The sequence below is a fragment of the Amblyomma mixtum genome, chromosome 8 (assembly GCF_055824585.1).
Source record: "Amblyomma mixtum isolate Tamu chromosome 8, ASM5582458v1, whole genome shotgun sequence".
NCBI lineage: Eukaryota > Metazoa > Arthropoda > Arachnida > Ixodida > Ixodidae > Amblyomma > Amblyomma mixtum.
In genome coordinates, this window is record NC_143019.1 from 41,121,465 (window position 1) to 41,146,793 (window position 25,329).

Genomic DNA, 25,329 nt, shown 5'->3' on the forward strand with positions numbered 1-25,329 from the left:
ATTTTGTTACGTTATTATATTGCATTATGTGGAGCATGACTTAGTTGGATTCGTGTGGTTCTAAACATCGCTGAGAGTAGCCGAAAATTGCGAGAGTGATAAGTAGATATGAGGATGAAATATTTTTTGTTGAAAAAAATGATTAAACTACGCCGAGGTAAATAGGAAGGTGACTACATCGGCAGACGTACAAAGCGTTTGAGCAAGACGAAAGGGCGAATAGGTGTTAGGTTGTCATTACAAATTTTTGCCTGTCTAAAAGGTTTATGATTTTCAAAACACGACTCTAGCCATCGCTGCGGCAAAACGAATTCTAGCTCTCCGGACGCGCTATATAGAAACAGCGCCGCTAAGCATGAGCAAGAAAAAGTCCGCTAGGCACCGCATGTGACAGTTTCTCTCCCACCATGCTTGCCCCTTGCTGCTCGATACACGGTCACGTGACACACGCTCGGTCACATGACACACGCGTCACAGAGTGACATTTTCTTGTGTGCTCGCGCGTGCTCAACGGCCGAGCGGTTTTGTTTTGCTGCACCACGTGACCACAATTTGTTGTACCTTATCGACGAGTAAAATCCTGGTATTGAAATTCAAATAACTGATATCGCTGTGACCAATGGTTTAGATTGAGGTGTATAAGCTACTGAGGGGTTAGTCTTGCGGTTATCTGCCTGCAATTCTTCCGCCGTAGTGACACTTGGATACTAATTAAGAACGGGAACCTGAGGCACAGATCAGTGACCTCTCAGGTCTATATAACTACGCACACAACCTCCCACAATAGTCAACTGCTGCTGGCCCCATTCATATTTCAGATCCGAGCCTTGAAACAATTCTAGAAGTATACTGGTAGCCTCCCTTCTACATATATGACCGCTTTTCAAGCAAGTAAATAACGTTTTGAGTGAACCATACGGCGATGCTGCCCGCTTGAGGGAAGCAACCTTCGCAAAAACTTTATTTCACTGGTATGTTTTCAAAGATGTTTATACATAACAATTTTTATAAAGAAAGTGTGACATTATGCATTTGTCAGTACATAAACAGAATGGAACAAGCACTTGCTTGAGAACTGGACACATGCGGCAAATAAAAAAGAAAACCTACGAGATTCCTCAACGTAGGAAGCGAGAAGCCGAGGGTAGAAGTGAGTGGAACAAAGAGTTTAGTACGGATAGCTGTGTCTGACATTTTCCACATGAACGAAATTTGACATGCGAAAATATGGACCGTGGCACTGTGAATAGTCCATGGCAGCCTTTGTTCTTACTACAGTTGGCCGCGCCACTCTACCAGAAGTCGCACCTGTTGTCGGGATTCATATAGTCCCCACGCCGACAGGAGAACGCCTGGGCGAACTCGGGCACATTTTGCAGAGGCACTATGCATCGGGAGCGGCTGTGCCAGTAAGCTCCTCTGAATACCCGAGTTCTGTTTACTTTGTCCGCGTTGCACCACTTTATGCAGTGCGCTACGAAGAAAGCCTGGTCGGCGGTGAGTCCCACGTCAGGCACAGTCCTGGTCCGCTGATCGTCCGAAAGGCGGCGAAACGCCTCGTGCGCCAACAGGATGCCCACGAAGTCGGCGAATCCTTCCGCGTCTATCGTTTGGTCTAATGTTCTCGCCCGTGATGATTCCGCCTGCACGCGCACAGTATATAGACTTGATATGCGGCCGCAGCAAGAACACGTATACTAAACTCCGAAAGCCCACATAGTGCGGTGGATGTTATTAAAGAAAAAAGAGAGAGGAAATGCCCTTCTTAAAACTGCAAAATCATAACCAACCCTTAGGCAGCCGAACGCGATAGCGGTGCAAGTGACTTAGCCGTCCTTTGCAACTCTGCAAATACCCTTACGATACGCACGAATGAGCGCGATAGTACATTGCACTTCCTCCACGAAGCCTCTTTTTTCAAAGACTGATATTCTTCCTGTGTTTTGTTTATACAATTATAGGTTGATTGTACGCTATAAAGCTTTCGTTAAATTTCATATGGATTATGCAATTCGTCTTGCAAGACTACAGGTGAACACAAGTGATCGTCAAACCAGATACAAAGAAATATGGTCCGTGCCCACCTCTACGACATCCTACGATGAGCAATCTTTATCTTACACGTTGCCCTCAATGCTAAATTTACTAAACCGAGTGGAGTTTGATCATACCTGTAACCAAAACGATATCGTCAAACGCTTTTGCCAACTTGTTTTTTTTGCAGGACTAAAATAATTCCATTTGGTTCGCGACAGCTTCTGTTTATACTGTTAATTATTTGCACCGGCATTTTTGTTTGTGTTCATTTTGTGTTTGCCACTTCCAGTGTGTCTTTGATACTTGTCTGTTTTTGTAACTTTGATGTACGACTGGCTGTCATCTTGCTGTTTGCCGACTAGTAAGGGGTAGGGACCTCGTCAAGCTCTCCGAGGTTTTAGTCCTGTGCTCCTCCTTCTCAAAGGAAATAAAGGTGATTGATTGATTGATTGATTGATTCACATATCTCGATGGATATCTGAACCGTGTCGTAAGGGAAGGGAGAAAGGTGGGAGTGAAAGAAGAAAGAGAGAAAGAGGTGCCGTAGTGGAGGCCTCCGGAATAATTTAGACCACCTGGGGATCTTTAATGTGCACTGACACCGCACAGCACACGGGCGCCTTTTGCGTTCCGCCTCCATCGAAAATTGGCCGCCGCGGTGGGGTTCGAACCCGGGTACTCCGGCTCGGTAGACGAACCGAGTCGATTTCATGGTCACTCCGTCTTTCCTTTGCTCTTAACCAGCCATTATTATTATTGTTCTTATTTTTCGTAAGTAATTTACTTGCTTATACTCCTTAACTGCTCAACTGAACTTCCGCGAGCATCACGTTTAAAGGGGGGGGGGGGGGGGGGGTAAAAAGTGCGCACCTTTTCATATGAGGCTCGAAGACAGAGCACTTTCTTTTCGTACTCTTGCAGTGTGTCCGTAACATTGTACTTGGCCGCACGGCCTTCGTGAGTCAACTTGATACCCCGGACGTCGTAGGCGTGCATCATTTCGTGACCGACAATCTGGAAGAAAACCGAACAACACTCAAGCTGATATCTCCAGCTGAATAAAGGGATGCTTGCAGAGAGGGGAAAAAAATTATCAAGTTGCGGATGACCTCCACGGTACTGCTCAACCAAAGTAGTCCACGTTGGTAAGTTGAAGGAGTAATTAATTCCAGAACTGGTTAAATCTAGTATTAGATAGTGACAGGATAAATGTAAGCGCATAACATAGTTTTTATAGATGCGGATAAGATATCCAAGATTTCATGCGATTTTCGAGTAGACGATTACCGGCATGACGCATTTAGGCTAAGGGTGGTGGAGTGCGAATATGATTTAGGCCATTGCGTTGACTGCGAGAAATTGTGCGCTTCGGTAACGCTATTTGAATGTTTACTGCAGTGAGAAGATGTGACGTAATTTCGTAACGCAGAGAACGGCTAGGTAATACTAATAAAATGTACCCTGCTCCGTAAATGACCGTTGTATAACTGACAGTTGAACGCACGGTGAATACAAGAATATTTGTTCCCAGACTTTCGGCACTCATAGTGTCTAGATGTTCCTAACGGGACTCCTCATCCACGTTTAGAAAAACTGCGGTTTATTGCAGAGCCAGGTCTGTTTCATAAGGTATTCCGGCACTGAATTCTGCAACGCATCTCTTGCATTCCGTCGCTTGAACTTTATAAACGAGAAGACAAAATATACGCTGAAAATTTAGGTGCAAATTGTCAGGTCGTAGAAAAATCTTGAGCGCGACTGTTCTATTGCATGGTCACTCATTTACGTATTTCTTACTGTTCTTTTTTTATGCCTTAATAGAAGAAACTAAAAATCATGTCTTCGAAATAAATTTTCAGGTAGACTGCCTCACAAAAACTATGGCTTCTTTTGTAGAACGCGGGATTTGAGGATCAAATCGAAAAACTGCAGTATGGTAATGCCTTCACGAGACAAGACTCGAAAGATTCAGCACCAATGACGCATCATTACGTACTGCTGTATACATTTCTCTCTACCATGCTGCGTGAAATTTAGCACCCACCCATGGTATTGCTTAATAGACGTAATAGTTCGCTCAGTTCCCAAGGATGTCTGGTGACACACATCCGAAGCACTAGATTGCGCTGGGGAACGCCGACTGCGCTCGGAGCGAGCGGACGCATCTTATACGCGGTCTGCGATTTTCCGGCGATTTCACCAGTTTTCGGCTATTTACAGCCACCAATTTTTCACAGGACGGCCCGCCACCCATCCGGCGTCACCTGTGGGACTTTTAACCACTTTCAGGCGAGTTCCTTCAACTTTACGGCCGATTTGCGGCCACGCCCGACCGCGGGAGCTAGGCCTAACGGCTCAGCACGCCTAGTGCGTGCTCTGCTCCCACCTGCGGCGGCGACGCCCGCTTCGCCTCGACGGCGCTTCCCTGCATTTAAAGATGCAGTACACAGTCACCGGCACGGATGTTACCGCCGCGGAGCTGGCCGATGGCACTTGGACGGCGCTCGAAATGCAACGCCGCTACAGACGCCCGCCACCACCGGCAACGCCGCCGGCCACCACCCAAACGCCCGCAGCCACCACTGTCCTGTCGGACCAACGACCCCGCGGCCGTCCACCACCGCCGACTAAAAGACGACCACTTCCTCGCCTGCCAACAGAGGATTACAAAATCGTCTTCCGACCGCAAGGTACCGTCGACCTCAACGCAGTCGGCCCGGCCAAATTGGCGATGGCCATCTACAACGCCGCCAAGATCGACGGCCGCCTTGCAATCACCGCCGACCAAGTCCGCGTCCACCCCACAAACAACACTGTCACCATCAGCACACCAGACAAAGAACGGGCGTTCCTGTATGCTAAAATACAAATTTTAACCATTGACTCCAACGCCATCCGGGTAGCCACGTACGCCCCAGCCCCCGATGACTCCGTTCGAGGAATCATATACAGAGCCTACAGTCACGAGACCGACGCTGAGATCCTCGCTGAGCTCCAAGCTCGAAACCCCGATCTCCCCGTAGTCGCCGCACGCCGCATGGGCCGCACACGACATTTCGTGGTGACTATCGCCAATGCCAAGCTACCCCGCTACGTGAGGTATCTCGGCTTCACTTTTGAGGTGTTCCCCTACAAAAGCCGTCCGGAGGCATGCTTCAACTGCCGGAAGCTAGGCCACAGGGCGGATGTGTGCCCCCACCCGCGACAACCAACCTGCCGACGCTGTGGCGCAGCCCATGACCCTCCTCCAGCTGGCCAACCGCCCACGTGCCAAGCCTCATGCATCGTCTGCAAAGGTGCCCACCCTACAGGCAGCAGAAGCTGCAAATACCGGTTCACGTCCTCCACTCGGCCCAAGTCTTCCCCGTCGGTCACTGACACCGATACCGGCTCCAACTCGGCAAACCCCGGACGCCAGTCCCGGTCCCGAGACCGCAAACGCGGCGACCACAACCTACTGCGGGACGGCTCCTTCCCTCCGCTTGGCAGCGACGGCAGCGACAGCCCTTCCAGCCGCACTCGCAGCCGTTCCACATCCGCCTCACGCAGCTCTGGGGCCAGCCCTCAAGCCCGGCCGGACACCAAAGCAGCCAAACAAGTTGCATGGAAGACTCCTGCACAAGTCACCGCTTCTCCACCAGATTCACAGGTAAGGGAGCTGGCAGACATGGTCAAGGAACTACAGCTACAATTGGCCAAAGCAAACGCTAAAATTCATAGCCTAGAATCAGCACAGGCAAGCCCCAAATTGCAACCGCAGCAGGTGGCTCACGCTCCCACATCCGACCCTGTAGGTGATCCACGCATGGACACTGAGCAGTCTAAGCGCACGAAGCGTAAAGCACCTCCCCCCTCTTCACAAGCAGACATAGATGCCAAATTCGAGGCAGCTGATGCGCGAATGGCCCAATTCGAGGGCGCCCTCCTTCGACTCGCCCCCACCATTGACCGTCTAGTAGAAAGCTGCGCCACAATGGCAGCCAACATCCAAACCCTTCATGCCAGACTCGATACCCTTACGAATCTCTCGGCATCAGCAACCCCCTTGAAGTCGACAACCCCTCCTAACTACCCATCACCCATTATTGTCGCCACATCGGAGAGTGCAACCGCGCGCTCACGTGCAGGCGGCATTCTTAAATCACCCGTCGCGCTATCACAGCGCCCCGAACCCTACGGGAAACGCGATGGCTAGCTCCCCCTTCACAGTTTGGCAATGGAACTGCAGGGGCTTCAAGGCGAAGCGGCGAGCCTTGGAGCACACCCCCCACATCATCGCACTCCAGGAAACATACATGGACACGAAACTTACCAGCTACGCCGCATATAACCAACAAACGACACCAGACCACCGGCCCAACACCGCCATCCTGGTCCACCGAAATTTAGCAGCTAATCATATAGACCTTAGTTACCCCGAGGTTCCGCACACTTTCGTACAGGTCCTACCGAACAGTCGCTCAGAAGCCCCGCTCCACATCCTCAACGTCTACAGCCCCCCTAGCGACAAAAGCACACGAGTGGCAACCCTCGTTCGTAAGGCCTGCGCGACTGCACAAACAGGGATGCTACTCATCTTAGGTGACTTCAACGCGCCGCATACCGAGTGGGGCTACCCCCGCAAAGCATGCGGTCGTAAGGGAGCCAAAGTGTGGGAGACAGCCCAAACACTGGGCCTGACACTACTCCTAGACCCCGACAGGCCTACTCGCATTGGAAACAGTGTCACACAGGACAGCTGCCCCGATCTCACTTTCGCCCGCAACATCCCAGACGCACGCTGGGAAAACCTCGGCATGAACATAGGTAGCGACCACTATGTTTTCAGCACAACCTTCACGGCTACACACAGCAAAGCCCCCAACCGAACAATCAGGCACACTAACTGGGACGCCTTCCGATACGTGCGCGCCAAACGCACTTCGGCCCCCATAGACGACCTGGACATATGGACAAACTCGCTGCTCGAAGACACCGCCAATGCCACCTCCACGACTACCCAGGACGAGGATGGCCCCTCTCCCGACGCCAAACTCATACACATGTGGGAGGCCCAGCGCAGTCTTAGCGCTCGCTGGCTCCGACAAAAACACAATCGACCCCTCAAGCTCCGTCTCGTTCGCCTCGAGCGAGAGATCGAAGCTTACTTCGTCAAACTGAGTCAGGAGCAATGGCATCAAACCTGCGACCGTCTTAACGGCCAGTTAGGGTGCAAAAACTCGTGGTTCTTGCTCAGACATCTACTGGACCCAAATCACACCAAATCCACATCTCACAAGAACCTCACCCGTGTCATACATGCTTTTCAGGGAACAAATGAGGAACTCCTCGCTACCCTGAAAGACAAATACATCAATACTTCCACTGAAACTCCCATCCCTTCAGGATACACAGGTGCTCAGAACACCAACATGGACGCCGACATCACGGCAGGAGAAGTCCGCGCCGCCCTCAACCAGATTAAAACCACCGCGGCCACTGGCGACGACCACATAACCAACAAGATGCTTCGTAACCTTGAAGATCAGTCCGTCGAGGCACTCACGGACCTCTTCAACCAACACTGGCATGACGGTCGCCTTCCAGACACCTGGAAGCATGCCAAAGTGATTTTCATACCTAAGCCAGGCAAACGACTCGAGCTGGGCAACCTTCGGCCCATCTCGCTCACGTCCTGCCTGGGAAAGGTCATGGAACACGTCATACTCAATAGACTCCACACTCACGTAGACCAAGAGGACCTTTTTCCCCCCACTATGATCGGCTTCAGAACCGGCCTCTCCACTCAAGACATTATGTGGCAAATCCAACACGACATCCTCGATCCGAGACCAATCCGAGCTACACGAACCATCCTAAGCCTAGATGTCAGCAAGGCTTTCGACAACGTGTCACATGCTTCCATCCTGGCAAACCTCTCACAAATGAATGTAGGCACTCGCACTTACAACTACATCGCCGACTTTCTTCATAACCGTACAGCAGAACTTCACATTGCAGACCTTCACAGCGAGAAGATCACACTAGGCACCCGAGGAACACCACAAGGAGCAGTCCTATCTCCGTTCCTTTTCAACACTACAATGAGAGGCCTCCCTGCGCTCCTGGAAGAGATACCTCACATTAAACACTCAATATATGCCGATGACATCACCCTGTGGACCAACTCTGGCTCTGACGGGGAAATCCAAAACTCCCTCCAAACCGCAATCGATAAAGTACACTCCTTTGGTACAGGCGAACGGGCTCACATGCTCCTCCACGAAGTCCGAATTACTAGTCATCAGGGACAGACGAGCTCGCCTGCCCGTCCCCGACCCGCAAGAACCTATTGTGCTTCAAGTCGACACACATCCCATACCTCCGGTCCGCACCATCCGCGTTCTGGGTATGTTAATACAGAACAACACGCAAAACTCGGAGGCCATTCAGCGCCTCCGCACCACAGCCAATCAGATCAACGGCCTCATCCGCCGCATCAGCACCCGCCGCAGAGGTATGAAGGAGGATGACCTCTGTCGGCTCACTCAAGCTTTCCTCATTAGCAGGATAGTCTACTCCTACCCCTACTATCACCTCCGCCGGAAGGACGAGGAAGCTGTGAGCAGCATTATACGTTCAGCGTACAAAGCGGCACTGGGGCTACCTCAGTACGCCAGCACACAGCGCCTCCTCCAACTCGGCATCTACAACACGCTCACAGAACTCATAGAGGCACACAAGACCGCCCAAATCCACCGCCTCTCCCGCACTAAACACGGGCGGCACATACTTGACCGTCTCAACATCAACCCCATAGGCGACGCCCACCCCACGACGCCCATTCCGATAGGGGTCTATAGCCGCCTAGTTATAAAACCAATCCCCAAAAACATGCTACCTGGCCGCCATGACACGCGCCGTCAGCTGAAAGCCCAAGCACTAGATGCCACATACCTTGCCGACGAACACGCAATATACGTAGATGCTGCACGGCAAAGTGCAAACACATACGTGGCTTGTGCAACCACGCCACAGTCTACTCTCGTCACCGCCGCCACAGTAGTAGCTTACTCTCCGACAGCGGCAGAAGAAACCGCCATCGCGCTAGCCATCGCTGACCCACGTACGCGTACAGTCCTCAGCGACTCCAAAAGAGCAATACAAAATTACTCGGCAGGTTTTATCTGTCACCCCGCTGCACGCATCCTTCGCGGCTGCACTCCCGACCATAAGATCAACCTGGTCTGGGTACCCGCTCACGCGGGAAACTCTGGAAACGAAGGGGTCGACCGACTAGCCCGAGGACTAACCAACCGGGCGGCCGGCCCCACGGACCGAGACGCTCTTGCCGAGGCTCCCCAGACCTTTGCCGAAATTACCAACCTCTACAGAGAGATGAGACGCCAGTTCCCGCCTCCACACCCCGACTTGAATCGAGCGCAAGCCACCTTGCTCCGCAGGTTGCAGACACACTCTATCCTTAGCCATTCTAGACTTTCACTCATCACAGACGGGGAATACGACCCCGTCTGCCAAAATTGTTAACAGGGAGAAATCACCACCCAGGCTCACATCCTCTGGGGTTGCGCGGGAAATCCGCCCCCTCGAACCTTACTGCCAGCTCCCTCCGAAGACGGATGGAACCAACTCCTCAGAAGGCCAGACAAGAGCATCCAACTGGCACTCATTTCGTGGGCCCAGGAAGTCGCCCCCACCTGGGGGCCACACCAAGCCCACCTGCCCTAAATCCCGCCAATCTATGGCAATAAAGTTGTTTCTCTCTCTCTCCGAAGCACTATCGTACCTGGCCGAATCCTCCGTAATTCATCGCCGCAGCTGCACCTAGGATGAAGACCGGCGGTAGCAGCATACCCGCGGTGATAGTGATGCTGTTGTCTTGTGGTTTGTACTCTGCGTCGATCTGTGCGGCCTTGAAATTCTCGGTGGAATTCCCTCTGACGGCGCGGTACGTCAAGACTTGGAGAGACTGCAGGTAGGGAGCCAAGAAATACTTGGCCACGTCAGGGAAGTCCGCTGCATTACGACCGAGAAAAAGAAATATAATGGTGCACTCAGAACATTTATTATTGGTGCAAATTATCGGACCCGTGTCTGGGTCACGTAGGTGCTATTGATCAAAAGAATAGCTGGTTAAAAGAAGCAGAGAGAACATCTGCAACGTGGCTTGCCGTCTTCCTGAACGCTCGACCTGCAAAGCCAACACAGCAGCAGAAGGGAAAAATGCTACAGCCACCTTCCCAGAATGGTACGAATAGTGATCACCACGAGCTGGTTCTCAACCACCGAGTGAGGAGCAATGGGAGAGCTGTCTCTCCAGCAGCGAGCTCGAGGTCCAGAGGGCCTTGGTACAGCACGCTGTTGAAGCGGCACGACTCAGTGGAGCCCTGGACTGAGGGCCCACCCTTGCTCGAAGACTCAAGTCGCCAGCGCCCAAGCAGGACGACCAAGAAGTCTTCATCTCCGCGAATCTCTTGAAAGAGCAATAAAAGTTTTCTCTCTCTCTCTCTCTCGCGACGTGGTTAATGACATAATGAAACCACACATGACGCTTTTATGATTGCGCTTTTATTACCGAAGGATTGCACTTTGTGCTTCGTGGTGCGAGAAACGCATTGGAACAGATCTGAAGAATTTGTGGTTGGTTGGTTGGTTGGTTTTTGAGGAAAGGAAATGGCGCAGTATCTGTCTCACATATCTCGGCGGACTCCTGAACCGTGCCGTACGGGAAGGGAGATGAATTTGTGGCGCACTTCGTTTCCGGGCAGCGTCCTGAAAAACGTTCTTCCTTTCTTCCATCCGCACCACATTTGTGTTTCCAGCCTACGGCGTACGTGCAGCGTTCTTACCACTCTCGGCCTCCACTACGTTTACAGGCAGCGTCCCTCCGCTTGCATAAGTGCAGCGTTCAGAGTGCAACGCTTCGCCTCGGTTGCGTTTGAAGCAGCGTCGCCGGGACGGTTATATCCTTACTGCAGCGGCCACAACTGCTCAGACATGGGCACGCAGCTGCTAACTATCGGAACCTTATCGGTGAACGATCTTTTGTAGCGAAAGCTACCCTAGGATGGCTAACACACATTTTGCTGTGAGTCTCCGAATGACCTTGAAATGTCCTCGAAAGTTTTCTTTGCACATCTGTCTTACCATGTGGGGCACATCTTAGTGCTGCACCACTTGACCTTTGACCTTGACCTTTGACCTCTCAAGTTGTCGGTAGGGGGCGGTAAGAAGCCACATGGTGATCGTGTGGTGTCACGTGGTTCAATTTACAGTTGTGACGTCAGGGTATATGAGGCATATAAACCAGAGCTGTTCGCTATGCTTTCGCTACGTGAAAACTCGGTTCAGCAGAGTTGAACCACTTTAATTTTTTTTTCAGCCCTATACACTACATTTTTACAGCTCTTTTAAAACCCTCAAAACTATAATATTTTATTGACCTCACCTTGCGTTTGGCGCTTTCTGGCCTCAGACGCCCTTGTGCCATTGAAATCCATCATCACCACTTCTGATAAGTCAAGGGATTCAATGGCAGCTTACACCACTCGACAAATACTTCCGCGAATGAATCACTCGAAATAACGACTCGTAAAAACGGTTCAGATGTGACCGTATTTATGGCAGCACAAATCGAAGCACTCGCGTCGGTCAGGTCGCCGGATGCTCACCGAACAACGCTTCCACCGCGGACTCGTCGGAGAGCTCCTTCGGGTAGCCGAACGTGAGGCGCAAGGTACCGAACTTGCGCAAGCTGACATTTCGCACGGGGTCCTTAAACCAAGCCGTGTTCTTTAACTTGTGCTCAAGGACACGACGCACGTCCTGGAACACTTCATATCCCGACGCCAGCGCCGACGGCGGGACGTCTAAGAGGCGACAACGTCGGTTGAGAGTGGCACGGCCGCAGACGTGGAAGAGGAGACACCATGCGGAAAAAAAGGCAAGCAGCATGAAGCTGCCTAAGTTACGCGTCTTTAAGATACAGTTGTTTATTAATGTGACAGCATTATATTGCTTTGTGCCCATTTGCATGTGCCTGTTCGCTCTTTTTCGGCATTAAAGATCTCGGCACGGTGTTAGGTTTGAACGATGCCGGGGTGCTGGGTCTCAGATCAGGAGGAAAGAATTAGTGCCTCGAATGAACTAGATGTAGTGAGTGCTGCACAGCACTCAGACTTGTTCAATGATCCCTGAACAAAAGGCTTCATATAAAAACGTTGGTGTTACGGCTCTCCCTTCAGAACGTCGTTCATGGCAGCCCTGGAAGTGAATGTTGGATTGATACCGCGTTTCTGAGGCCTAGAGCTTCGGTTAGCTCTATAGTTATGAAAGGAAAGAGTTGCACGTGGAGATATTTTAAGCCACTGCGGGAGGTGATAAGCACAGCGAATGCCAGTGCCACGCGAGAAAGAGCCGAAATGCGCATAACTCAGGCATACTGGTTTTAGATCAACATTTGTACACATGAAGAGGCAACAGATACTGCAAGTACAGTGGTTCTTCAGTCCAATCTTTCTATGCTCCTCGAAAAACGTGTACAAATAAAAAAAATTCGTTCCTGGCCCGGTAAGACATTATTAATTGTAGAGGTTAAATAAAAATACGTTTATTTATTTCGCCTTTTTTGGTACAACGATCTGCCATTGATGGGTACACAATAACAGTACTGCCGCGAACACTATGAGGGCGAATGGGAGTGCATTGCAAACAGCCTCGAAGTGCATTTGTAGGGATATGCGCTGGCTACCGAAACACCGCAGAGATTGGCAAATCACTCTAATATGGTGATAAATATCCCTTCTTTCTTTGCCTCTATTTGCTTTGTTTTTGCTTTATTCTTGCGCCCAGCTTGATTCCATTTCTCAAGATTGGTATTGAAATTACCAAATGCTCCCTGTTCTCTGCGGTCAACGGCTCAGATGTGTGCCGCTATTAAAGAGGGTGCCGGCAGCAGTCGCGACTATTGAATGCTTTCCAGCTAGTTGCGAAAATCGGTCGCCGCGTGTCGCCACTTGCGGGGCCTAAGGCTATTTGACACGCGCTCCCGTGGTCGCCTTAAACCTGTTCGCGACAGTACATGAGGCCATCTCCACGCGTTCAAGCCCATGAATTTGAAGCCGAAAGAATAAAGAAAAAAGGTAATACACACGTTTACTAAGGTACTGCTTTGTGACGGCCATTGCCATGAGGTCGGTGACCTTTTTGTAGCAGAATTCAGTGACGGCGTCGAACGTTGAAACCCCCGTTTTCGCGGTCTCCACCATCATTTGTTCGCCGTGGGCCAAGTGCAGCAGTCGGTGGAGGAGGCTCCAACCCATCAGCAGCCGGGAGTCGTTAAGCGTCAGGCGGGAGTTGTCCATGAGCACCGCCAGGATCGCTGGCGCATCGTCCCACAGGACCAGCCGGGACGAGGCGGTGAACGTGTTGCCCGAGTAGAGCGCGATCATCCGCTCCCATTGGTCTAAAGAAAACGGATCAACAAAAAATTCAGCGCTTTTCTTAATTTATGTATTTTTTTCCTCATGCAGCCTTGCGTTAGGTGCCCAGAGAGCTAGGAGCGACTACGCTCATATTGGCAAGCCGATGGCACAGAACTAAGCCTGACGCAACTTCGCGTGTCGTGCATGGTGCTGTGACCGTCCTTGAGAATGCATCCCTTATAAAAATGGCCTACAGACTTTCTACTGACTATCTATAGACACAATAGCTGTTCTTTACTTTACTTTTCCTTTTGTTTATAGACAGTCTGGAGACCATTTATTGACGGAAGTCTCTAATTGTGTCAACTGCCTTTTGCCTACAGACGGTTTATAGACCATCTATAGACTAAAGACTATAACCGCCTTAGTTTTCCTTTATAGACGGTCTGTAGACTATAGAAAAGTCTATAAACACCTTAATTTCCTTTTTTCTATAGACGGCCCATAGACTAAAGTCTATAAATTCTTAATTTTCCTTTGTTTATAGACTGTATGTAGATGGGAGCTGATTCCTGGTTACTCTGAATCAGAGGCCGTCAGAAAGCAACGCATTATTAATCCTTGACATTGAGCACGGTAATTTGCAGGCATATTGGAAAACTATGGTTGCATGATTATTTCATAACATTTTTGTCTTGGCAGTTTGCTTCCCAAACTTCATACCCTGAATGGTTTTATGAAGATAGCTACAAAAAGCATGAATTATATATATATGCCCCATGATAAGGAGGAAATGATTAGTTTTACGGTTAATATCAGTGTTTGTAAGTATCCTTTAGCTAGAGGCATATCCCATCAGCTGGGTCTTCAGTTTTAATGCAAAAGTAAAAACAGTTTTGGTGCTTTGATGCGAGCAATGTGGTTTCGTTACATTGTCCCTGGCTGTTTGAAAAAGGTACTGTGAGAAGAACAAAAAAGAAAGGACGATCAGGCATTCTGCCCATTCATTTATTTAAATGCCCACCGGTTCCTCTGTAAGGTGTTACAATGGGGGGGGGGGGGGGGATAAAGGTTAGCAGATTTTAGGCTTAACAAATTGCAGGTGCATCCAATGAAGTACACACTAATAAAAAAGACGGCAAAAGGCGTAAGAGGACGTCTTTCGATGGAGGTGACGACACTGGAGTTAAGGGCTATTTTTAATGTCGAGCGCACGGTTGCGCCGTTGTTATTTCAAACATGTTTTACAATGTTCCCCTGAAAGGAATGGTCGATGACAGAGAGACATTTCTCTGGGTGCCTACGTTTTCACTCTATTTACAGAAAATATAGTGTGTGTCAAGAGAGCCACACTAGCCGAAACATCTCATTCGGTATACCCTGAAATTTCGTGTAGGAGAACGTGGACGGGGAGCCCTGCCTACCTGGAGAAACGTACTTGCTTGTCCAGCTTCCAAGACCGCGCACAGTTGTTGTATTCGGCGGTCTGAATGTTTGCCGGAGAGTTTCTATCGTTCGACGCACTGCGGCGGAAAAAAATGTTAGACGGGTGAGAGAACCATCTCTAACAACAGCGTTGTATGTAATACATTCAAGTGCTTCGATAGAATTCATCATGGAGGGTACAGCGCGAAAAAGAGGAAGGACGAAGGAAGAAGACTACACAGACGAGCGCTTCTTCTTGCTTCTCCCTTCGTCTTCTTCGCGCTGTCCCCCCCCCCCCCCCCCCCCCCATGATGAATTATTACAAACTCGCCCAGCTGTCCATCCTTCTTCGATAGAGTGACGGAAGACTGCGAAGTGCTTTGGTGAATATAGCGTGTGACCAGACTAATATTTCTCAGCCTCACACACAAAAAAATCGCATAAAAAACACAATTTGCTCCCGGATATACAGTAAATATTAGCAGGAACCGAGAAACCGGATCAAAATTCCCGGTACTTAGCACGACAAGGTCAACATCTAAAACAATTTCGCAACCGGACAATTTACGCTTTGCAGGAGAAAGCTACGAGAGGCTAGATGTTAATTCTTTTTTCTGCAGTTGTACAGAGAGTTACTACCAGGGATTGACACGTCGCTCTTTTGAGTCTTTTGCGTTGATTACTTTTGTCAATCAGCCAGGAATTTTACTGCATTTCTAAAGATTAACTCTTGAGCCAAGCAGCTAAATAAATCTCTAACAGGTATCAATTAAACTGTTTTAGTCTCGATACATTTTTGTGCTGTCTGAGTGGATGAACAGCGCCGTGATCCCGTCTAAACACCCTTCTGAGCCATTATTTCGAAAGCATTACTAGGCTATGTCGACAGCGAACATGTCAGCAAAACATGTCCTCAGCGATTGTGGGGAACTAGAAAGAGATATCGTCAACACCGCGGTTAAGTGGAAAGAGGATGATGTGAGGATGCGGCGCAAACAAATTTGGTGACGATCGGATTAGTTAATTAATTAGAGCTAAAAATGTGCAAAACGTGGGCGTGGCCAGGGCAAATATGGCGCCAAATTTGAAACGCCAGAAGTGTAGTACCACGTGAAGTATCACGTGACCAGAAGTGTGGGCGGAGCCAACGCGTGGCGCGAAATTCTAATGTTCGGAATAATTGCTGAGATGAAACAATGGGAAATGTGGAGTTGATCGAAATCCAATCAATGCTTAATGATTATAGAAACGTCGAAATCAATTGTGACTTAAGGCGAATTAATTATGAATTAAGGTGGATTGATGCGATTATAATGCTAATTAACGGTACATTGGATTGAATGAAGGGTGAATTAAAGTGGATTAATTGTGAAATAATTGTGAATTAATCTGCATGAAGATTAATTGTACGATTAAAATGTGGTTAATGCTGTATTAAGGTGAATTAAAGACGAATTAATGAATGAAGTGCAAATAAATTTGGAATGGATATTGAACTTAGGTGAACAGAGGCAAATATGAGCAACTAGCTTAGCCCTTTACTAGGCTGCAAAGATGTGCGCACCGATATTCTCGCCTTGGACGATCCTGGCTGCGAGCGCCGAGGTGTCCACAGTCGGGTCGTAGCGGCGGATGTAGCCCTCGTAGTACTGCGCCTGCTTCACCTCGTCGTGATAAGTGTAGTGGTTGGCCTGCACCCATGCCTCGTCCGCTGTGTTGATCTCCACCTGCGGCATCGCCGCAGGGCGTCATTGAGCGTGTTATCCAGAGTGGCCAAGGCAACAGGCATAACCTTTAGGGGCAAGCAACCTGCTTTGAGATGACCTTTCCCGCGGCGTTCCCATTTCGTGCACTTGGTAACTGTGTACGCAAGCTAGCATTAAAATTGCGCAGGAGCAGTTTTAGACTCCTCCAATTTTTGTAAAAATTTAGAATGAGAAGTTCCGCTTTCCATACTGTCCCATTAATGCCATTCCAGGATCTTTAAAAACGAAATCGGTGTGAATAAAACATGCTCCTAGTTCCTAACGGGACCACCACTACAGTGTACGTGTGCTACAAATCTCTTCATGTATCTTTTTTTACAGCGGCTGCCTATATTTCAGAACACATAATTGTTGGGAGGGTAGCAATCTTTCAACATGAAAACCGCATAATATCTTGAATGATACGCGCGGTAAAGCGATATAACGCTGACATTTTTTAACACCTCACGTAATCTGAAACTGGTGCACGTTGCTGTGAAACGAAATTGCGAACACCACGACGAAAACGCGTGCAAATATTAGGATGCGAAACCGCGATTTTTTTTTCTGGAAACTACTCTAGATAGCGTACCACACATCAAATCAATTAGAAGGATGTCTACCGGAAGGATCATGTGTTTGATGAAAAATAGGCGGATTTGAACGCCTGTAAATGAAAAAAATTTGTACAGGTAGGCTCACCGGCTAAGTTGTTGAATCAGTGAAAACTATTATAGCTTTAGTTCAGCCCTGCATTCTGTCGGGATAGCCAGCCTCAGGTGGCGCATTCCTCCGCCCTCGTCATAACCTCCTCCTTCGCTAGCCACCCTCTTGGGTCCTCCCGTGGCAGCCATCTTCTAGTAGGGCATTCGTCCGCTCTGACCGTAACCTCCCAAGCAATAGGCTACGCGTCGCCTTTCACCCTTTCTCGCTCTCTTTCCTCCAGCACTTTCCCTCTTTATCCTAAATGTGGAGAGAGAGGTATTTCCTTCTCTGCACCTTACCACCTGTCAGCGGAAGCCACTCTTGGGTGGAGAGGCGGCAACTGAATCGGCAAGTGGTAAATTCAATTAGATTTCTGGTGGGAATTTATTTAAATTTATATTAATTTAAACGAATAAATAAACTGTCCTCATATAAATTAAGTTCAAATATTAATGTAATGAGTTAGTAATTGGCTAAGTAATTAGGATTTTACGGCCGACGCTGTAGAGTGCACTCCAGAATGAAGGGCTATATGGGTAAACCAAAGCTTTCGCTCTAAAATAAAACGAAATGACGTAATTTCCGAATCACGGAAAAACGCAGGAATGTAAGGCCACTTTTTGGTATGATCAAGGATCTACGCTCTTCGTTCAGAAGGTCGCGTACGTGTATGTACAGTTGCGAGTGATCCTGCAACGAGTGGTGCACACGGAACTCGACGTATGTTGGAAGGCCGTATACGAAGGAAAGTTGCGTAATGCGGTCGGCGACGTTGAAGCTGGGATCCGGGCGCATGTCGGACAGGTCGAGGCCCAGGGTTTGCAAGAAGGACTTCAGAGAGTCCACCTGGACGAGAGAGAGTGAGAAGCGCGCCCATCAGTGAGGACTTGAAAAACATGCTTCTAGTCAAAGTACCATTAGGCTTCTCAATTCCCCCCCAATAAAAAATTCATTGCGAGCGCCCGACCCAATCACAGCATTGCCCGGCTTTGTCTGCAGGTCGTAGATATCATAAAGCCACCGTATCCAATCAAAATAATGGCCCCCAAGTTGAAGTCACCTATTTTAAATCTCTCAAATAACCGTAGGTGCAGTCCTTAGCCGACACCGTCTGAGAACTGTGGTTTGAGAGTACGTCTGAAAGCGCCGAGTAATACTGTAGCAGAGCTTGTTTACTTTATTAGTGCGAGAAGGTCAGAAGCCTAATCGGGAAAGAAAAATGTGTCGTCGATCATAAAATTCGCCCATTGGCTGGAACGTATTGACGTCACCCGACCGGATAATCCCCACTGTCTTGAAGGAAGTGACTTTCACAAGACCATAAGTGATGTCACTTGTGCTAAAGGCATTAACAGGTTCTAATATTATCGCATTGCCAACGCAATGCAATCAGCTGTACGAATTAATTTTTTCATTGTTTGTTTTTTGTTTTCGCTGGTACGCAGGCTTGTCACTTTGCTGGTAACGTGGGACCCAGGAAGAGCGCTTTGGAACAACAGTGATCATGTGCGCGCGGTAGTTTCCATGACCTTCGAGATGTCTGCGTGCGCTTGAGAGGCCTTATGTCGAAAGCCGTGGGCAGTTTGATTCTCAACCACTGCCGTGCGCATTCATGCTGCTACCGCCGAAATTTGTGGCATGAGTTTTCCCAATAGGTTAGGGTTAGGTTATGTTAGGTTAACGAGTTCATCGGCAGCCTGGCTGTGTGTCAACCACTGTCGGTGATATTCAGGCGCGTTGCAATATGATATAAGCTTTCGAGGAGAAATTTAGGGCTTTGAATGGATGATTCATCGGTGAGTTTTTTCTATTTTTTTTTTGCTTGATAAGGACAATGTACGGATTGTGCAGTTCATTAATTGCTCAAAAGAACATTCTTTTCAAACTGCGAACCGAACAAATGATAGAAGTTGAGCGACGTGAAGTGGCTGACAAGGAAAGTAATTTTGTGGTAAAAAGCCCCACTTTGGTGAACGTCCGAGCCGCACAACGCGGAACGGTAGAAGAAAGTGAAAGTGGCAAAGAAGGACCGAAGCGTAGGCGCATATAACCCATTTTATAGGACTGACATCGGAGAGGCTTGGGCCATTTAGAAGCAATGGCATTCAGAATACACCACTAGGCCTGCATAATGCAAATGCTCCTGAGTGCCGACCGCGGAACTCTGAGGTATATTCCACAACGTGGCTGGGCTTAACAACGTGTTTTTTTTTTCGCAAGCCTAAAAAAGCGGGGGTCCTAGGAGAGCTACAACAGGGGATACAGTCGTTGCACAAAAAGGGATCGAAGCACGATCGGTTTGTGGTTCCGTTGCGAAGCTGCGAAGCAGCCTGGAAAACATCGCATCAAACATCGAGCATCTTTTATCAGTCAACTCTGAAGAATAAGTTGCTAGTCTTGGCTGCACAAGGTAGTTTCAAAACATTTTCCGCTTAGTTAGAGGCACGTCCGTACCTCGGAGTATCTCGCATCAGAGCCGAGGTTGACGCAGGCCCGGAACAGGGCAGCCGCCTTCTGCGCGGCGCTCTGACCCTTGGGCGGGGCTTCGGTGGCGAAGAGCTCCTCCTTGATAGCTCGGTCTGTGTAGTTTTGGAGCTGATTGGAAGAAAGGAGTGCGAGCAATAAGCAGACGGAATTGTCTATCTAGCTAACTATAATATAGCTAGCGTTAAACTCGGTGACAACAGACGATCGCCTATATGGTTAATATTTATCCAGCCATCGTAATGTTTGTTCACGGTGACACGGGCTTTGAAGGAAAGCTGTCGGGACTTTTGTCAAAGTGCATTTAGTCTAATATATCCCCATAGTTAAGCCCTTCTGCTGAAACAGAAGTCTGTGTGTGTTCGAGTGGATGAAAACAAGGTACCGTCATAAAAAGCATGCATACTCAAAGCATAGCGGGCGCATTCTTTTGGGCAACATCCAAAAAGAGAAGAAGACCAACCTAGAGCAGAGGGAGGGGGCGGGGGGTGGGGGGGTGGAAGGAATGTTGGCTGGATATGTTGCACATCCTGCAAGGGCTGTAGTTCTCTGCATTACAACGCTCTAGCCGGGGGCTAACGTCTTAACGTACTACGTAAAAGAGCTGCAATATCTTTAACCGCTATTTAGTAAATATCGCTTCGGTAACAACTCGTTGAAGTGCTTTCATGCTCCTTCCAGATCATATCAGGTCGCCGGAGTGAACGATGTTGCTGGATACTCTTGTGGACATCATCCGGAGGAATTGCCCAGCGCTTCATTCTGCCTAACCTCCTTACCCGCCAGGAAGTGACTTATTGTCAGAGAACACCTTTTTAGCGGAGTAGCATGAGATTTCCCCCAGAATATTTTTTAATCTAACGGCATAGAGTGTATATAGTTGGTTTTCCAGTTCATATGCGATTGTAAATTTTAGTGGTTTGGCGATTCAGTGTTCTATGGAGCGTTAAAACGATCGCAGGCAGCCGCATGCATGGTCAAAAAATTGCAGGAGAGGAAGGATGAAAGCCTCTTGACCTATAGTAGCATGGGCGATTAACTTTGGTTTGGCAACGCTTGGTTGGGAAAAGAAAGCTCCGACCTATCCTTATGTGGCATTTGTTGGTAGAATAAAGGAGTACCAAAGACGTGAGCAAAAACTAACTCACCTTCTTGAAGGCATCCTCGCCCCCTTCGAATCTCCTGCAGACGAAGCTGTAGAAGTCGTCGCAAGGCTGGTAGCTCCAGTCGAGTGACGCGTTGATCCACTCTGCAGCCACCTGATCGCCTTTCGAAGTGGGCGGAGGCCTGGTTACTTTGGAGCTCGCCTCAGTGGTAGGACCCTCCTTGGGCGTGACAACACCGGGCCTAGTAGTCCTGGGATGTGTCCAGGGCGGCGGACACTCCGTCGTTGTGGCAGCTGTGGATGTGGAAGAAACAATATGCTCAGTTATTTTTCGTACACTTGGCGCCCGCTTCGCGACGAACGTTTGTTTTTGTAGCGAAATCTACATTGGGCACAAACTTGAGATTTGGCTGTGGCGGTGCTCCGAAGAGGCACAGAGACCGACCTTGAGCCGTTGCCTGGCAACCGCCGCAGCTGGCGGACGCCGCGTGCTCGCCGCGCCATCTGGCATGACGTCACACCGCGCGCCTCAAAGCCGAGCCACCGACGCCGTTTGGTATGACGTCACACCGCTGCGTCGTCGTGGCGCTCGCCTCTGATTTCGCTACGTATATCCTGCCATAGCCGAGCTAAGCCACTGCCACTTTTTCGCAATAGTTGGAGCTACATGGGCAAAACTAACGGCAAAATGAAAATAGCTTGCAGTAAAAGGCCATTTTTATCATCTGAGCGACATTTAAAGACGAATGAAGAGTCCATACCTCCTCACGAAAACTACTGTGACGCACGCTGTACGTGCGCCGCAGAGTGTCGCGATTTGATTGATTTGATTGGTAGCTCCTGGCTTGCGGGGACTTTTTTTTATTCGAGATGTTTGCCCTTAGGCACAATGTAAAAGGGAAATAAAGTTATAAGAAGGAGTGTGACTTGCGGCCACTGGAGGGAGAATTTGTGGATGGAATGTCCAGACTGGCTACACGGCTCACCGAAACAGGAAGTCAAGGAAGCACAAATTACACGTATGACGCTACAGGACTTATGACGACTATTGCCCGCTCGCTTTGTGTGAGATGTGGCCGCATAACCTACCTGTGAAGATTACTTTAGTGAACTAATCGTAGTGCGCTTTATTAGGTGCAGATAGTGTTATTTTTAACGCCTTCAGTAAGCCAAGTGACTACATGATAACCTTAGATTACGCAACAAGATGAACACAATAGTTCCCGGCTTTTCTTGTCAGGTTGTACGCATGTAGTCAGGTGCGACTTGTTCTGCTCCTGCTACTAGTCATTGCTTGAAGACATGACACCCATCCTGAAAAACGCTGACAACCTTAAAAACGTATTGCTTTTCTTTTTGCTTTATTTCCACCATTTTCACTGAACGTTGTGGTGTTTAACGGTGCGAAGAAGAAAATGGGTAGTTAGGGACGCCGTAGTGAAAGGCTCCCAATTAATTTAAACCATTTTGGGTTCTTTAGCGTGCAGCCGAACGCCACAGTCACAGACCCAACACAGCCGGTGACGCTTTTCTAATTAGTAGGGCCGTCAGCAGAGACCCCTTTTTCCTTAGTGCCTTTGTACTCAAAAACTTAGCGTGTGCGGAAACTGCGTCAACATGAAGAAAGGGCTCATAGATTAGGCAAGCATTGTTACTTCTATTAGTGAGAACAACTTCTATTAGTGAGAAAAACCACGGCCGCCGCGGTGGCTCAGCGGTTATGGTGCTCGGCTGCTGACCCAAAAGACGCGGGTTCGATCCCGGCCGCGGCGGCAAGAATTTCTTTGGAGGAGAAATTCTAGAGGCCCGTGTACTGTGCGACGTCAGTGCACGTTAAAGAACCCCAGGTGGTCGAAATTTCCGGAGCCCTCCACTACGGCGTCTCTCATAGCCTTAGTAGCTTTGGGACGTTAAACCAAACCAAACCAAACCAACCCGAGAACAACCACGCTAAGCGATCTCCCATTACAAAGGAGAAATTCAGACTGACGCATCAGATTAATTACGCAGGGCCATAGTGAACACAAAGAGAAAGCGAAACTAAAAACAAATTAAGACCTCTTCATGCGAAATATTTGTTATCAAATTATGGAACTCTATTGGAAACTGACAAGCAACCCGATCGAAGGGCGCAAATGAATATTTCTGTCTACTTGATAGCATATAACTAGATAGATATCTCGCACCCATCTGTCTACATCACAATCCCGTTTGTCAACAAGCCCCAACATCCAACAAACATTTGGTTGGTTTGGTTTATGGGGTTTAACATCCCAAAGTGACTAAGGCTATAGAGACGCCGTAGTGAAAGGTTCCGGGAATTTCGACCACCTGGGGTTCTTTAACGTGCACTAACATCGCACAGTACGCGGGCCTCTAGAATTTCTCCGCCATTGCGATAGTTCAAGTCTGCGCCCGGTGATCTTTCAATGAGCCTTGCATTAGCTTTCGGTACTTCTAACAACAAGAGCGAAATTAAGCGACAGAAGGAACGTCGAAGTACAAGGCGTAGTTTTAGGAGCGACAGGATATTCACTCACGACCAGGTGCCGGTTTGGGAGGCCTTGGAATCCTCGGCCCTATGCCTCCTGAGACGGCGTCGATCCCACCATCGCCCGCACCTTGTTTGCCGCCTTCCCTATGGCTTCTTCCTGTAGCGACGCTGCCGTCATCTGCAGATTGATGGACCGTAATAGGATATAACCTGTCACCACCGCAATCCCATGTGAGAGAAATCCTGCAGTTAGTGCCCCTTCATCTCGTAAGCACAATCATGAAGCAAGAAATACATTTTTAGAAACACCGTTCTAAGTCTTAGAGAGCGTGGTACACTGCGCGATTAACCACTGCCATTTATTCCTTTGCAGTTTACACTCACGTCAAAAAGTGCTGCGACGCAAGAATCAAAAAGCCGGTATGTTTTCGTTCCTCCGAATATACCTGCTGTTTCTGAGCCGATGACAGGATGATGTCACACATACCAGTTTTCAAAGCACAAAAGAAAGGCTTTATGCTTGGGAACTTTTTAATTATTATTCGAAAAGTGTGCCACCTACTAATCAGAGGGAGATGCGGTGCGTATGGACAGAGCTCTAAGGTTTCGATTTTGTTTTCGCGAGAACAATAAGGTTTCTAAATCGCCAGTAGAGAGAGTTTATAAACCAATTATCCTTTGTGGTCTTGGATGCCAGATGAAGCTACACACGCCAAGAGTGCGAGCGATAAAGATACGGCTATGAATTGTGTGTTTCACATTCTACTCATTTTACCATGAGGCGGCGGAAAATCATTCGGGCTGCAAACAACTGGGGCGCGATTACGAGTCGCTAAAATCGTCTCAATCGGAAAGTGTCTCAAAAAGTGTCTCATTTGCCCCGTTCCTATTGGTCGGTCGTGACCAGCGGCCATATTGGTTTTTTGCGTCACCGGCCGACGTCATAAGTGTGCCAAAAGTGTTGACGTTGCTCACCTAATTATGCGAGCCGATTGAGACGATTTCTTGCGACTAGAACGAGTGGTCTCAAACCGCTCGAGACAGAAAATGGCGGTTGTTTACATGGCCGGTGGCCGCGCGAGCAGCGGTGTAAGAGGGTGCATGAAGACGGTTTTGACGTGCCGGACGAGTTGTTTCGACGTTTTGACATAGGAAGGAGCATAATGGCTGTGCGACGAACTCGCCGTTGAACTTGGAGGTGTGCGGGTGAGTGCGCGGTCAGTGGAGCGGCAAGTGCCTGTGCGCGCCTTCGCCGCCGGTGGGTTTCAAGACACCGTAGGAAATGAAGTAAACGTCGGCGTAGCCCAACCGACTGTGCAAGTGTTTGCGGTGAGTTGCGGAGACCACTGTCAAAGTTAAGTCGCAGAAGGTGCGCGCTTTCCGGCGAGACCCCTCAAGACAAGGCGGCGGCGAAGGTGGACTTCCTTCGCATAAACTTTCGCCACCGCAGTATCCCCGGCGGCGTCATCCGAGCATCATCCGAACGGAACGGCACCACCAACACGAATGTCAAGTGCTTAACCCGAAGCGGGCGGCATGAGTTGGTTACGAGGCGTCGTGAGTGATTGTTGGCGCAGTGACCGGGCGCGTGCCGGCTCTTAATTCCCGCAGTGAGATTGCAAGCTCCCAGCAGCTGCACCGGTCTGCTCCCGTGTGTCGGCAGTTGCTGCAGTGTGATTATGCATAGTCGCCGGGTATTTTCGGAACAAAAATAAATAGAATCACGCATCGCCCTTGGAGCACATTTGCCATCGATAGCAGCCTGGGTGAGTTCACACTGGCGAGGCACGGAGGTCGCGCGACAGGCTTAAATCGATTTATTACGCTCCCTCCCCGCTTTACATGTGATTCGCAAACCGTAACTAATTGACCGAAATCGGTCGCCTAGAATACTAGCGCGACGATTGCAAC

At 49.1% G+C, this 25,329-nt stretch overlaps 2 protein-coding genes across 2 annotated transcripts; both read right to left on the minus strand.

Moving 5' to 3' along the window:
• Positions 1–1,264: 1,264 nt before the first annotated feature.
• On the minus strand, positions 1,265–13,277 carry LOC149332234 (neprilysin-1-like). Its single transcript, XM_089555715.1, has 4 exons — positions 13,190–13,277; positions 9,824–10,053; positions 2,908–3,051; positions 1,265–1,643 (listed from the first exon to the last, which is right to left on the minus strand). Exons 1-4 carry the CDS (start codon positions 13,224–13,226, stop codon positions 1,293–1,295), a joined length of 762 nt encoding a protein of 253 aa, XP_089411841.1. The 5' UTR covers positions 13,227–13,277; the 3' UTR covers positions 1,265–1,292.
• A 3,149-nt stretch (positions 13,278–16,426) lies between these two features.
• Positions 16,427–22,940, minus strand: LOC149332235 (uncharacterized). Its single transcript, XM_089557487.1, has 5 exons — positions 22,931–22,940; positions 20,968–21,218; positions 19,790–19,930; positions 18,002–18,181; positions 16,427–16,612 (listed from the first exon to the last, which is right to left on the minus strand). Exons 1-5 carry the CDS (start codon positions 22,938–22,940, stop codon positions 16,427–16,429), a joined length of 768 nt encoding a protein of 255 aa, XP_089413613.1.
• Positions 22,941–25,329: the final 2,389 nt, after the last annotated feature.